Raw genomic sequence first — 16,091 nt, forward strand, 5'->3', positions numbered from 1 at the left:
TAAAAGGCACCTGGATGGGTACATGAATAGGAAGGGTTTGGAGGGATATGGGCCAAGTGCTGGCAAATGGGACAAGATTGGGTTAGGATATCTGGTCGGTATGGATGAACCGAAGGGTCTGCTTCCGTACTGCACATCTCTAAGACTCTATGAATGAGAGTGTTAGGAATTCTCTTCCTCAAAAGTTGGTGAAGCTCAAGTCTCTGAATTTATTGAAAGCAGAGGCTGAGAGGTTCTTGATACGCAAAACCGTGAAAGCTTATCGTGGGCCGGTTGTAACCAGATCGGCCAAGATGTAGATGAATGCTAGAGCAGCCCGAGGGTCCAACGGTGGGGTCCTCCTGCTCCTCACTCACGCGTACGTTTGTAATCTCCAGAAATCCCCTCAGCCCACTGGCGCTCCACTCAGAGGTGGCAACCACTGAATTCCCAATTTCACCTTGTAGCACTGGATGGGCGCTTTCTAAATCGGTGCTAATCCTACCCGAATGCGTGATTGTACCAGCCCTCCCTGAATAAAAAGCCAATGTCTCCCCACCTCGTGCCGAGAATCCTGTTAGTGAGTCCCTGAATACCGCAGCACAGAAGGAGCCCACTCAGTCCAACGTGCTGGCGCCAGTTCTTCGAGTGAGCTCACCAGATGTACCCTCATCTCCCACCAAATTACCACCACCGTTGTCGTGTGATGCCGCCACTGTGCTAAACGGAGGGCAGACTTCAAAGCTCAAAACTGGGCAACCACTGAGGAGCTAAGGGCCACCGGCAGCTGAATTGCGTCCAGCCACAGTCTGTAAACTCATATCGCCCCCATTCTACCATTGTGGTGAAGACAGGGGTTTAATGACCAGGATGAGAGAGGAGCAACGCCAGGCATGCCTCAAGGTGAAGTCCCAACCTGGTGGAGCTACAACAAAGTGCTAGCTGTACGCTAAACAGCATAAGCAGTAAGTAGTTGACAGAGCAAAACGATCCCACAATCCGCAGATCGTATCGAAGTTCTGCAGTCTTGCCAGAAGTGAATAGTGGGGGTGGTCATTTGAACAGCTAACGGGAAGAGGAAGCTCCACAAATGTTTCCATCTTCAATGACCAAGAAGATCAGAGTAAGGAGTATTTGCACCCAGCTCCAGACAGACCCGCCGAATGGATGATCCATCTCGGCCTCCTCCACACGTTAACTGCCTTCCCTTCCCATTCCTTATTCCCACCTGATCTGATCCCAGGAGGTCAGCAAGGCTAGGGTATTTGTATCCACCTTCAGCCAGAAGGGAGACGTGGATGATCCACCTCAGCCTCCTCCTCAAGTCCCCGGCATCAGAAGCATCCCGTCTTCAGCCAACTCGGTTCACTCCATGTCACCTCAGGGAATTATTGAAGGCACTGAATATTGCAAAGGCTATGGGCCCTGGCAACGTTCTGGCAGTAGTCCTGAAGACTTGTGCTCTAGCAGTAGCCACATCACTGGTACAGCTACAACACTGGCATCTACTCAGCAAAGTGGAAAATTGCTCTATCCACGATGTTTCACACCATCCAAGGGAAGAGCAGCTGCTTCACCAGCACCCCATCCACCACCTTCAAGCTTCCCCGTTTTCACTAACTACATGGGGTGATGCCCAGTAGCGGGTACTCCCTACAAGATGCACTGCAGCAACTCGCGCATGCTCCTTTGACCACACAGTCTAAGATGGGCAAGGGCAGCAGATACACAGGAACCACCTGCAAATACCGCTCCAAGCCCCACACACACACACAGACACACGCACAGACATACACACACACACAGACACATACACAGACACACACAGAGACACACACACAGACACACACACAGACATACACACACACAGACATACACACACACACACATAGACATACACACACACAGACATACACACACAGACATATACACACACACACAGACACACACAGACATATACACACACACAGACACATACACAGACACACACAGACATACACACACACACAGACACACACACAGACACACACACAGACATACACACACATACACAGACACACACACACACATAGACATACACACACACAGACATACACACACATACACAACACACACAGACATATACACACACATACACAACACACAGATACATACACACACACATACACAACACACAGACATACATACACACAGACACACACAACACACAGACACACATGCACATACACAACACACAGACACACACACAGACACACATATACAGACACACACACAACACACAGACGCACACACACAACACACAGACACACACACGTGCACACACAACACACATACACAACACACAGACACACACAAACATGTACACATACACAACACGCACACAACTACACACGCACAGGCAGACACAACACGCACACTCACACAACACACAGACACACATATACAGACACACACACAACACACACACGCACACACACAACACACAGACACACACGCGCACACACAACACACATACACAACACACAGACAGACACACACAAACATGTACACATACACAACACGCACACAACTACACACGCACAGGCAGACACAACACCACACTCACACAACGCATACACACACACATACACACACATACACAGACACACACCTCCCTGACTCGGAGCTGTATCGATATCCCCATCGTTGCAGCTGTGTGAAAGTTTTGGAGCGGCCTTCCCAACAGCACCGTGGGTGTACCCATCTCCCAAAGACGGCAGCAGGTTCCAGGAGGTCAACTTCGCCAAGACCTTGTGAAAGATAATGAGGGGCAGATCCAACGATGCCCACATCCGAAAGGTCAGCCCGACAGCCTCGATCGGCAGGTCAGTCATAAACTGGGAGCTGCAATCGGATCTTCTCCAAGTGAATATCCCCCCTCGGGACGGATACCTGATTTTGGAATGATTTCAGCATTTAGCAACAGTGTGTGGTAAACTGAAACCTCCCCAGCTTCCTAAACCCCAGGTCCCCGCCCCCCCCCACCCCGCTCATCCTTTCCTCAATACTTTCCGACCATTTTTTCCTCCTCTGAGGTCTGTCGAGTCTTTCAGTGGACTGTTAACATGGCAAAAAACCTTCAGAGACTACAGTTTCCATAGCAACGCCTGGAGGTTTGACATCTCCTTTAACACTCGGTGCCAAAGCCTCGATTTCGCTCTGCTCTCAGGTTTATCCCCTTTGCTGTATTTGTGCCAGTGTTGTGGGCTCTCGGACGACTGTAGCGTTTGCGTTCCATTTCTGTCTCCAGACTCTGGAGTTGAACAGCGTCTTTGACCTTCCCAGGATGTCCCAGTCAGCTTCATTTCCACAAAGTCAACGTTTGCTCCACAAAACTTGCACTGTGAAGTTCCACGCGCAGTCGGTCAGAAGCCCAGAAGGACGTTGTATCTTTGACAGCAATGTTAGAAGTGACGGTAACTGTGACACCATGTGCGAAATGGGCATTGCCCGAAACTTTGCTCAGAGTTGTTCTTTGTCTTAGAAAGGTGTAGGAGGTAGAAGGAGGCCATCCAGCCCCATTGAGCGTGCTCTACCATTCAGTGAGGTCATGGCTGATCTGATCATCCTCCCCTGCCCTCTCCTGCCTTCCCCCCTTGGCCTTTGATTCCCGTACTCATTAAAAAAAGAAGATCTGCCTATCTCAGGCTCGAATATAACCAATGACCCAGCCTCAGCAGCCTTCTGTGGTTCAAGAAAATTCCACAGATTCACCACCTTCTGGGAGAAGGCATTCCTCCTCATCTCTGCCTTAAATATCTTGGGGAGAAAAAAAATATCTTGGTGAATTCGGAACCCCTGAATCCGGAACCTACCGTTCTCACAGAGATAGGGCTTGGTGTTGGAAACGGAGGCGGTTACCATATGGTTTAGAGGGCGAATGCACATGTTACGGGGCAAATACCTTCAGTCAGATTGATTTTCATTAGCGGGGACATTCGAAATAAAGCTTTTTCGACCTGGTAGGGGAAGGTCCAACCATTCCAAAGTCCTTTTGCCTGGTGAAGTACCCTTTTAGAAGTCCAGAGCTAGAGGGCATAGGTATAGGGTGAGAGGGGAAAGATGTAAAAGGGACCTAAGGGGCACCTTTTTTCAAGCAGAAAGTGGTACGTGTATGGAATGAGCTGCCAGAGGATGTGGTGGAGGCTGGTACAATTACAACATTTAAAAGGCATCAGAATGGGTATATGAATAGGAAGGGTTTGGAGGGATATGGGCCGGGTGCTGGCACATGGGACGAGATTAGGTTAGGGTATCTGGACAATTTGGACCAAAGGGTTTGCTTCCATGCTGTACATCTCTATGAGGCTATATGGTCCCAGGATACTTTTGACAGAATCAGGTGCCCTTAGTGAGAGACAATGTGCATTTTGGGTGTGGTCAAGCATCGTTTGGGACTCCAAATATCCAGTTCATTGGAGCTATCAAGTGAGATGCCAAGCTTTCAAAGCATTTAAACACCCTTCCCTTTAAGTATTTGAAAATAGCTGCCTGCAGTGTTTAAAAGAAAAGGGGTCAGTGTTTACTGTTTCACTCTGTCTGTTGACAGAAGCCTGAGGGCTAACATTAAAAAGCCAATGCTGCATGGCTCCTTTCACAACCTCTCATTGTTCCAGTGGCATTCCTGTCAGTTCACAATTTGACAGATCCAGTGTTTCAAAAGCGACAATTAATACATGTGCTTCACTTTGTAAGGAATAAATATTTGGTAGAATTCAAAATGTAAGTGAATGGGTTTTTAATCTTTTTTTATCAAAATACCGGCTTCCTCGACAGTTACTTCGAACTTCATTACAGTATCTGTACTGAGGTCTGCCCCTGGTGGGGGTTGAATTAGCCTGGAGGGTGTAAGGGTGGATTCGGGTACAGTCACAACCTTTAAAAGAGATTTGGATAAGTCCATGAATAGGAAAGTTTTGGAGGGATATGGGACAGGAGCAGGCAGGTGGAAGTAGTTCACTTTGGGATTATGGTCGGCATGGGCTAGTTGGACCGAAGGGTCTGTTTCCGTGCTGGATGGGTCTCTTTGACTGTCTCAGAAGTGGGACTGGACGCACGGCCTTCTGATTCCGGGGTTAGGGTGTCCTCTGCTAAACGCCGTCTGTCTGCTCATTGGGCAGCGTTGAGGATGTTCTGCAATAGGTGGGCATTCTGTTAGCACCATCAGAGCGGGAGCAGATTGTTCAGCAGCTTGAGCCCTTCAACCATTCGGCTGGGAGGGAGCACGTCTGGATTTTCAGAAGGGCAGCGTTTCCTACCCGTCGGCTTTGAACTGAATGGCTCGCTCGATCATTCAGGGGGCAGTGGGTCTGGAGTCACGTGTAGGCCAGACCAGGCAGAGACACAGATTCCCTTGTCTGAAGGAATGTTGGTGAACCAAATGCTGAAACTAGCTATCTCCACAGGTAGAGATTTGAACCCCACCCACCCCCATCCCCTTTGACCATTAGCCTTTACCAAGTGATGGCTGCTCGCCAAGTGATGTTACCACTGCCTCTTACCTTGTTGATTTTGGATGGAATGCGTTAGCATGCATTCTGGACTGTTTGGCAGAGAAAACCAAGAGTTGGAATAAAATGGTCACTTTAGGGGTGGCAGGGATGCTACAAGACTCGGTTCTTGGGCGTGGAGGTCTTGTGGTAGTATCCCTACCTCTGGGTTAGGACCTCCTGGTTCAGGTCCCCACCAGGATTGGTTGTAGTGCAGTATTTGGCCTCCATGTTTTCTTTTCACCGTCGTTCCCCGAAGGGGGAAAAGGTAGCACGTGGGGGTGATGTCGCAGAATTGTTATGGCATGGAAGAAGGCCATTCGGCCCATCGTGTCTGCCCTGGTGCGGCACAATGCATCCAATATTGTTGATCCAGCGCTGGATGGGGTAAGAAGATGGCAGGCGAGGTGTTGTGAAACGATGCAGTTTGGTCGGAAACACAGAATAACGTTCGAAAAGGGTGAGCGACGAGAGAGGAATGCAGAGGATTCTTTCCAATGGTCCTTGTCAACGAATCAGAGAAAGTTCGCAAGTGCAGCCAACTATCCGGCAGGCAAATCACCCCGTTATTACCAGGTGGGGGAGGGGGTGATGGCTCGGAAATGAGGAGCTCTTGCCACAGTTATAAACAGTAGAGCGTCTCTGTAGCAAAGGAAGATCACACTACCTTAGATGGGGGGACAACAAGGACTTACTGGATTGATCCCAGGGGATGAGAGGGTTGTCCTACAAGGGAACACTGAGGAGGATGACCCCCATTTTTGGTGGTGTTTAGGAGAATGAGAAACGATCTCGTTCAAAGGTAAGAAATTCCCAAAGGGCTTGACAGTTTTGACACTGTTAAGTTGCTTCCCCCAGAGGGACGATCTAGACTAGATAACATAATCTCAGGATACAGGGCCTGCCATTTAGTATCGAGGTGAGGAGAGACCTGTTCACTCCAGGAGTTGTGAATCATTGGCGTTCTTTAGCCCAGAGGGCTGTGGTCAGTCACCGGGTATTTTTAAGACGTAGAGATAGCTAAGTCAATCTATCTCTATGATTAATAGATTTTAAGCCTTAGAGGAATCAAGGAATATGGGTGTGATTTGAAACTATTATCCCAGAGATTTGCCAGGCTGGTCCTTAATGTAGGACCTCTGTGATAGTAGAATGACTGAGGGTTCATATTGCAGGGATAGGGAGTGGTGGCAATCTGATACAAACTGGAATTGTGAGAGAGGACAGTCTGCTCAGAGATTATAGGCCATTAGGACTAGGAATAAGATAAAGTGGGAGGGAGGTGACTGGGCTTGGGAACAGCTTAAAGATGGGAGACCAGGTGGGGTCAGAGGTTAGTTATGAACGGGTTAAGATGGGAGACCAGTTGGGTAAGAGGTTATATCTGACCGGTTAAGATGGGAGACCAGTTGGGTGAGAGGTTATATATGAACGGGTTAAGATGAGAGACTAGTTGGGTAAGAGGTTATATATGACTGGGTTAAGATGGGAGACTAGTTGGGTAAGAGGTTATATCTGAACGGGTTAAGATGGGAGACCAGTTGGGTAAGAGGTTATATCTGAACAGGTTAAGTTGGGAGACTAGTTGGGTAAGAGGTTATATATGAACGGGTTAAGATGGAAGACTAGTTGGGTAAGAGGTTACAGGGGATTAGGACTAGGAACATGTTAAGATGGGAGGCCACATGTGTCAGAGGTTATAGGTGAGCAGGACTGGGTCACGCTGTTGAGACCTGATCTGGTGGAAGCTGAGGACAGCTCAAGGTGAAGACGCTGAGGGAACACGAACACTAGGGAGGGATATCGGACAGAGGCCGAACGTCTGGGGCAGAGGTCCATCTCCAGGCGATTCCTGCTCTGAGCCACCTTCACTCGGATGTGGGGTGAGACTGGCCGATGCAGAGACAGCACACCGTTGTCTGAGAGTCTCACCAGCCTGGGTGCTGGTGAGGGACGTGAGCATGATGTAGGGCAGAGTGGGGACTGGGGGATCGAGAAGGAGGGGAAGCAGTTGGTGAGGGTTGGGGAAGGTGACGTGTGCTTGACTCACTCACCGTGAGCTCCCGAGGAGCTGCTGGATGTGAGCAGACTCAAGGTGCCGAGTGTAATCTCAGACCCTGCAGCTTGGCTGATGACTTTGCCAATGACATGAAAACAGCACATTCATCAACCAGCCTCCTGGAACTTGCCGACTGACTTTAATGGATTCCTCTCGCCTTCCTTTCGGAACGCCGCTCTTTATGTTTTAACCCTTCACTTCCCACTTGGGTCTTCCCTCGCTGTGGGCAGAAGCGGCAGATCGTTTAAGGGGGAGTGGGGAGATGGCAAAGGGGTTTCCTCTCCGCGAATGGCTGGGGAGCGGGGGGGAGGCGTTGGGAATGTGGCAAACCCTCTGGTCAGCAGACAAGACAAACGGTCGTGGAGACTTCACCAAAGCTACATTTTTAAGAATTACGTTCACAGGATGTGGGACTTACTACATGGAGTAGGCTGTTCCTAGTCACCCAGTGGGGGGGGTGGAGGGTCACCCACATTGCTGTGGGGTTAGGAGTCATATATCAATCAGACCGGGCAAGGGTGGCAGGTTCTGTTGTGAAAGGACCAAACGTTTCTTGTTTTTGGCCAAACAGTTGTCCTTGATTAATTCCGGGCACCTCATATTTCACCAACCGCCCTGCCAAGATTTGAACCCAGGTGCCCCAGAACATTAGCTGGGTCTCGAGGTGAACAACCTGGTGATAGTGCCACCAGGCCGGTGACTCTGCTTCAGTGCAAGGGAGGTGTGAATTGTGGCCTTGCAAATCCCCAGGGGATTCCGATAGAATAAGTGAAAAGAGACCGCTTCCACAGCCAGAAGGTTCGATAACACGGGGTCAAGAAAATTGGCTGGAAAGCCAGAGCTGAGGGGGTTGGGGGAGGGGGGGTCGCTGGGATGGGGGGGGTGGGGGGGGGGGGGGGTGGGGGGGGGAGGGGTGAAGGAGTCTATTTTAATACAACAAGTTATGAGATTGCCCTGCTCAAAAAGACACCGTGAACAGGCTCGAAGGGCAGAATGGCCTACTCCTACATCTATTGTCTATTGTCTATGAGAGGTGGCATAGTCAGCTCTTGAGTACAGATTTCCCTTATTCACTTGCGCAGAGAGAGAGAGAGAAACGACCCTTATCATAATAACCCTCCCGTCCCCAACCGCCCCCTTCCCCCCCCCCCCCTTCCAAATGTACCAATGCACCATGCAGACGACTGAGTGCAATTTGGATGTTCTCGGTGCTGGCTTGTGCACAGCAAGATCCCACAAGGAGACAGAGGGCAAAATAACGAGCGAGCGAGGGAACTCCCTCTTCCCCCACCAACCCTTCTTGGAAAATGTGCATCCTTTTACAAGACTTAGGTTCAACTGTCACGTGTACCCAAACGCAAGAGCACGGTGAAAAGCATACAATGTCACCACCCACGTGGCGCCATCTTGGGTACAAAGTACCTGGGCACAAAATCCTTCAGTTACAGACGTTTGTAAGTGACCCCATAATTGGAGGTGTAATGGACAGCAAAGAAGGTTACCTCAGATTACAATGGGATCTGGACCAGATGGGCCAATGGGCTGAGAAGCAGCAGATGGAGCTTAATTTAGATAAAAGCAAGGTGCTGCATTTTGGAAAAGCAGGACTTATACACTTAATGATAAGGTCTTAGGGAATGTTTGCTGAACAAAGAGACCTTGGGAGTGCAGGTTCATAGCTCCTTGAAAGTGTGAGTCGCAGGTTAGATAGGATAGTGAAGGCGGCGTTTGGTATGCTTTCCTTTATTGGTCAGGTATTGAGTACAGGAGTTGGGAGGTCATGTTGTGGCTGTACAGGACATTGGTCTCTGATACCACCCTTTTCTGATTCAGACGTGTGAGAGCTTACCACCCTCCCCCCCACCCCCCCCAACCCCCCCTCACCCGCCACCGAACCCTGCCGTATCACTGTTGGAATATTGCGTGCAATTCTGGTCTCCTTCTTATCGGAAAGATGTTGTGAAACTTGAAAGGACTTAGAACGATTTACAAGGATGTTGCCAGGGTTGGAGGTTTGAGCTATAGGGAGAGGCTGAACAGGCTGGGTCTGTTTTCCCTGGAGCGTCGGAGGGCTGAGGGGTGACCTTATAGACGTTTACAAAATCATGAGGGGCATGGGATAGGGGTAAATAGGCAAAGTCTCTTCCCTGGGGTGGGGGGAGTCCAGAACTAGAGGGCAAAGGTTTAGGGTGAGAGGAGAAAGATTTTAAAAAGACTTAAGGGGCAACCTTTTCACACAGAGGGTGCTGCGTGTATGGAATGAGCTGCCAGAGGATGTGGTGGAGGCTGGTACAATTACAGCATTTAAGAGGCATTTGGATGGGTATATGAATAGGAAGGTTTGGAGGGATATGGGCCGGGTGCTGGCAGGTGGGACTAGATTGGGTTTGGGATATGTGGTCGGCATGGACGGGTTGGGACCGAAGGGTCTGTTTCCATGCTGTACATCTCTATGACAGGGAGAAAAATAAAGTAAAGGTATCAGGCCCACTCGATTAGGGTTGAGTGTGTCTGATCTGCTGGAGAGCGCCTCTGCCAGTGTAGCACCCCGTCTGCGCTGAATCCATTATATCTCCCCCTCCCCCCACTTACAAGTCTCTGAGACCACCCTTTTCTGATTCAGACGTGTGAGAGCTTACCCACTGTGCCATGACTGACAAAACCACCTGTTGGACGTGCATGATGATTGTGCCAACTTGTGCTGCACCCCCCCCCCTCCTGTGTCACCAGCCGGGGCCTGTGTGTTGTAGCAATCCCTCGCCTGTCCCTCACGTGGCGATTAAGCTCCAGGTCGCCTGGAGCGGGCTCCCTTCGCTGGCTGACTGGTTGTGCTTGTGTTTGCAGTGTGACCCTGGGAAGTCCACCAAGTACCTGTACGAGCTGCTCTACAACGAGCCCATGAAGATTGTCCTCGTGCCCGGCTGCAGGTGGAGTCTCTACCCTGGTTGCTGAAGCAGCCCGGATGTGGAATCTGATTGTGGTGAGTAACATGGCTCAGGCGCCAATAAGACCCTTTTCTGTCTGTGTCTCTCTCTTCCACCCCCCCCCCCCCCCCCCCCCCCCCTCCGTCTCTCTACCTGCCCTCTCTCCTCTGTATCTCTTTTTGACATGCGATCCAATTCAGACTTGCTCCAACTCCACTGACCCAATCCATTTCCATCTCATTCTGTCTGTTTTTGTCAGTTGTCTCTCTCCTCTTGCCTTCATCTCCTGTTCCTATTTCTCTCTTGGCTTTCTCTGTCCTCTTATCTCTGTCCCTCTGACTGCGTCTCTCTCTCTCTCTCTCTCTCTCTCTCACTGTTGCTCCCACTTTCTAACTCAGTGGGTGAGCCCTGCTGCCTCACGGCACCAGGGACCCAGGTTTGATTCCAGCCCTCGGGTGACTGTCTGGGTGGAGTTTGCACGTTCTCCCCGTGTCTGCGTGGGGGTTTCCTCCGGGTGCTCGGTTTCCTCCCACAATCTAAGGATGTACAGGTTAGGGTGGATTGGCCATGCTAAATTATCCCATAGTGTTCAGGGATGTGTAGGTTAGGGTGGATTGGCCGTGCTAAATTATCCCATAGTGTTCAGGGATGTGTAGGTTAGGGTGGATTGGCCGTGCTAAATTATCCCATAGTGTTCAGGGATGTGTAGGTTAGGGTGGATTGGCCGTGCTAAATTATCCCATAGTGTTCAGGGATGTGTAGGTTAGGGTGGATTGGCCGTGCTAAATTATCCATAGTGTTCAGGGATGTGTAGGTTAGGGTGGATTGGCCGTGCTAAATTATCCCATAGTGTTCAGGGATGTGTAGGTTAGGGTGGATTGGCCGTGCTAAATTATCCCATAGTGTTCAGGGATGTGTAGGTTAGGTGCATAAGTCAGGGGTAAACGTAGAATAATAGGGGAGTGGGTCTGGGTGGGTTACTGTTCGGAGGGGTCAGTGTGACCTTGTTTCCACACTGTAGGGATGCCATGATATCCTATGATTCTATTTCCTTTCTCTCTGTCCCAACCCCTCTGCTTTATTGTCCCTATCTGTTCCTCTTCCATTATACCTCACTGTCTCTCTCCTTCTCTACATGTCTCTTCTCTCTCCCTGTCCTCAATCCCTCCACCTGTTCCTTTCACTCTTTCATTGTACCTCACCGTCTCTCTCTCTCTCTCTCTCTTTCTGTGTTCATGTTTCTCTGTGTGTCCATCTGTCTCGCCATCTTTGATCATCGGGAGGGTTGGTTGTAGTGAGATGATGAACTGTAACTGAACTCTCCCACGTGAGCAGAAGGGATTTGTGTCGGATGTCTGATTTGTACGCTGCCTGACAGCACATCGAAACGAGTCACATGGTACTCGCAGTTGTCTGCTTTTCCCCGGGCGGTTGGGCAGAGAGGTCAGGCCAGCTCACTCTGGAATCACGCAGCCTGAGATGTAAACTTTTCGCAGAGCGGGCCCACTGAGTCCAAGCTGAAGGACCATCTCTCCCTGACCCCACACCCCTTACCCTATCACCCTGCGATTCCCATGGCTAACCCACGCATCCCTGTGACAAGATGGGACAACTTAGCCTGACCGGGTCCATCTTCGGACTGTGGGAGGAAACCGGGAGCACCCGAGGGAAACCCACGCAGACACGGGGAGAACGTGCAAACTCCACCCAGTCAGACGCAGTCACAGTCCAGATCTTAAAATAAGAATGTGAAGGATGCCCATCCCCCTCCCAGTGGATTACACATTGGCCGTTAACATCCTGTTGTGAGTGGTGCTGTGGGAGTGCCATCAGCTCTTGACTCTTAGAAATATAGAACATTCTAGCGCAGTGCCGGCCTTTCACCCCTCGATGTTGTGCCGCCCTGTGGAACCAATCTGAAGCCCATCTATCCTACACTATTCCATTTTCATCCATTTGTGGATCCAATGACCATTTAAATGCCCTTAATGTTCACGAGTCTACTACTGTTACAGGCAGTGCGTTCCACACCCCTACATCTCTCTGAGTAAAGAAGCTACCTCTGACATCTGTCCTATATCTATCACCCCTCCATTTAAAGCTATGTCCCCCTCCTGCTAGACATCACCATCTGAGGAATAAGGCTCTCCCTGTCCACCCTATCTAACACTCTGGTTATCTTATCTGTCTCAATTAAGTTGCCTCTCAACCTTCTTCTCTCCAATGAAAACAGCCTCAGTTCCCTCAGCCTTTCCTCGTGAGACCTTCCCTCCATACCAGGCAACATCCTGGTAAATCTCCTCTGCACCCTTACCAATGCCTCCACGTCCTTCCTATAATGTGGTGACCAGAACTGTACGCAATACTCCAAGTGGTCTTCACCACCAGCACCCTTCGCCCCCCACCCTCTCCACCCACCGCCATCCTAACGTGCAGCAAGCCCACTGACCCTGTCCTGGTTAAACAGCGCCTTCCGATTCCCTCCGTGGCTTCGCCCCTCTCCCTACCACTGCCAAACCCTCCAACCCTCTGCCTCCCTCTAGTTCTGCCTCCTTTGCCCAGCCCAAGCCGCACTCGGAGGCAGTACCTCCAGTTCCCCCTCAGTACCCTCTCCGCCCCACTATCCTCCTCCAACCCCCCTGTAAAACCGACCCCTCTTGGCACAAGAATTTGGTTATTTCTCCAAATGCCTCCCTGTGAGGCCACGTGTCTGAATTTGCCTGATGGTGTCGGGCATGTTGCTCCGTTGAAGGCGCTATATCAATGCGAGGGATCGGTTAGTTCAGTTGACTGGATGGCCGGTTTGTAATCCAGAGCAACGCCAGCGATGTGGGTTCAATCCCCACAGCTGCCTGCGGTTATCATCGAAGGTGCCACCTTGTCATCCTCTCTCCCCTTGCCTGAGGCACAGTGACCCTCAGGTTAAACCGATCACTATGTGGTCCTCTCAGACTCCGTTGACTTTGCTTTGCCAAGGGGCTGTCCTACTTGATCCTGCAGGTTGAAATAAAATAAAGGTGTCATATCCCAGCAACATGATCAATAAACGCAAGGTCCCTCGATAAAAATGAACAGGGACTGTTCCCTGCTGTTAATTGGAAAGGATTTCTCCATTAATCTCCACTGGGAGTTGAGATACACACACACATACAGACACGCTCATACACACACATACAGACACGCTCATACACACACACACACATACAGACACGCTCATACACACACACACTCTCTCACACATACAGACACACACACACACATACACACACAGATGCACTCTCTCTCACACACATACAGACACTCTCTCTCTATCTCTCTCACACACACACACATACACACACACAGACCTCTCTCTCTCACACACACACATGCAGACACTCTTTCTCTCTCACACACACACATACTCGCATACAGACACACTCTCACACATACATATACAGACACACACACACACACACAGACTCTCTCTCACATACACACACACACATACAGATCTCTGTCTCACACACACATACAGTCACACATATACAGATTCACATACAGACACTCTCTCTTTCAGACACACACATACAGACACACTCTCTCACACATATACAGACACACACACAGACTCACTCACTCACACAGACACACTCACGCACTCTGTCTCACACACACACTCTCTCTCAGACACACACACATTCACAATCCCTCTCTCACTCACACACACACACACTCTCACACACACAGACTCTCTCTCTCACACACACCACATGCAGACACTCTTTCTCTCTCACACACACACATACTCACATACAGACACACTCTCACACATACATATACAGACACACACACACACAGACTCTCTCTCACATACACACACACACATACAGATCTCTGTCTCACACACACATACAGACAGTCACACATATACAGATTCACATACAGACACTCTCTCTTTCAGACACACACATACAGACACTCTCTCACACAAATACAGACACACACACAGACTCACTCACTCACACAGACACACTCACGCACTCTGTCTCACACACACACTCTCTCTCAGACACACACACATTCACAATCCCTCTCTCACACACACACACACACACACACACACACACCACACACACACACACTGACTCACTCACTCACACACACACTCTGTCCCTCACACACACACTCTCTCTCTCTCACTCACTCACACACACACACACACACACACACACCATGGAACCAGTTGTACGTGAATGCAGGTTGACCCTTGACCTTGTTGTCAAAATTGTGATGGAAGTCTCCGCTGGGATTTGTGACAGGATAAACTCCTCGTTTCTTCTCTGTGCTCGCTGGCTGTCAGTTGTCATTAACCCCACGTCTGGCCACCAGAGCTGAATCTGTGATTGGTTTCCTCTTTAACTTCTCCTGTCCTTTTGCCTGCATCATTTGAGACAAAAATAAATTGGGTTGTTTTCTGTTTGTCTCATCCTGAGGAAGGATAATGAAGTGAAGTGGAAGAGGGGCTGCAAGAGGTGGACAGCCCTGAGGGTGAGGGAGATGAGGGAGTTGGGGAGTAGCAATATACAGGTGATGCGGTGGCTCAGGGGTTAGCACTGCTGCCTTGCAGCGCCAGGGACCAGGGTTCGATTCCAGCCTCAGGCAACTGTGTGGAGTTTGCACATTCTCCCTGTGTCTGCTCTGGGTGCTCCGGTTTCCTCCCACAGTCCGAAGAAGTGTAGGTTAGGGTGGGATTGGCTGTGGTAAATTGCATGTAGTGTCCAACAATGTGTAGGTGAGCTGGGTTAGACGTGGTAAATGTGGGGTTATGGCATGGGGTGGGTGGGTGTTGGATACTCTTAAGGGGGTCACCATGGACTTGATGCACTATCAGGGTTCTATGTGTGTGCTTTCAACTCGCAAAGAGATGTTAGGTGAAATGCCCAAAGGTTTAGGCAAAGGGGTGACTTGAAGCAGTATCCTGAAAGGGACAGTGTTGAGGCAGAGAAAGAAAACTCCACAGTTTGAGGCAACTGACGCCTCAAATAGTGGAGCCACCTTTTAAAAAAACGTGTCCATCGAATCTGGTCGTCACCAGCTAGGCCAGGATTTATTGCCCATCGCCGTGGGTCTGGAGTCACGTGTAAATATTCCCTCACTAAAGGGCATCCAATCCCTACAGTGTGGAATCAGGCCGTTTGGCCCGTGGAGTCCCGACTGACCCTCCAAAGGACATACCACCCAGACTCACCCTATACCTGTAACCCTGCATTTCCCATGGCCCAATCCACCCAGTCTTTGGACTGTGGGAGGAAACTGGAGCATCCGGAGGAAACCCGCGCAGACATGGGGCAGAGACTGTGAGGGTAAACAGGGGGGAGAGAGAGAGAGAGAGAGAGAGAGAGAGAGAGAGCTAAACACAAGGAAAGACAGAAAATGGGCAGGGACATAAAAAAAAGGACCTGGAGAGGTGGAGAGAGAGAGAGAGATCAGCGAAAGAATAGTGAGAGGAACAGAGAGTGAGGGAGAGAGTGAAGAGGCTGAGAGAGAGAGAGAGAAGCAGTCAGAGGGAAAAAGCAGAAGAGGGGCTCGGAGGGAAAATGGGGAGGAGAGGGGAGATGG

General features: G+C 50.1%; 1 protein-coding gene across 1 annotated transcript in view; it reads left to right on the forward strand.

The window, feature by feature from the left end:
* The window catches only part of gabbr1b (gamma-aminobutyric acid (GABA) B receptor, 1b), a 232,337-nt gene that overhangs the window by 19,219 nt on the left and 197,027 nt on the right, over nucleotides 1-16,091 (forward strand). Inside the window, 2 exon segments of the mRNA XM_072550149.1 lie at nucleotides 10,411-10,491; nucleotides 10,493-10,546. Of these exon segments, the coding sequence (XP_072406250.1) occupies nucleotides 10,411-10,491; nucleotides 10,493-10,546 (135 nt within the window).

This window comes from Chiloscyllium punctatum, chromosome 30 (assembly GCF_047496795.1).
Source record: "Chiloscyllium punctatum isolate Juve2018m chromosome 30, sChiPun1.3, whole genome shotgun sequence".
In the NCBI taxonomy this organism is placed as follows: domain Eukaryota; kingdom Metazoa; phylum Chordata; class Chondrichthyes; order Orectolobiformes; family Hemiscylliidae; genus Chiloscyllium; species Chiloscyllium punctatum.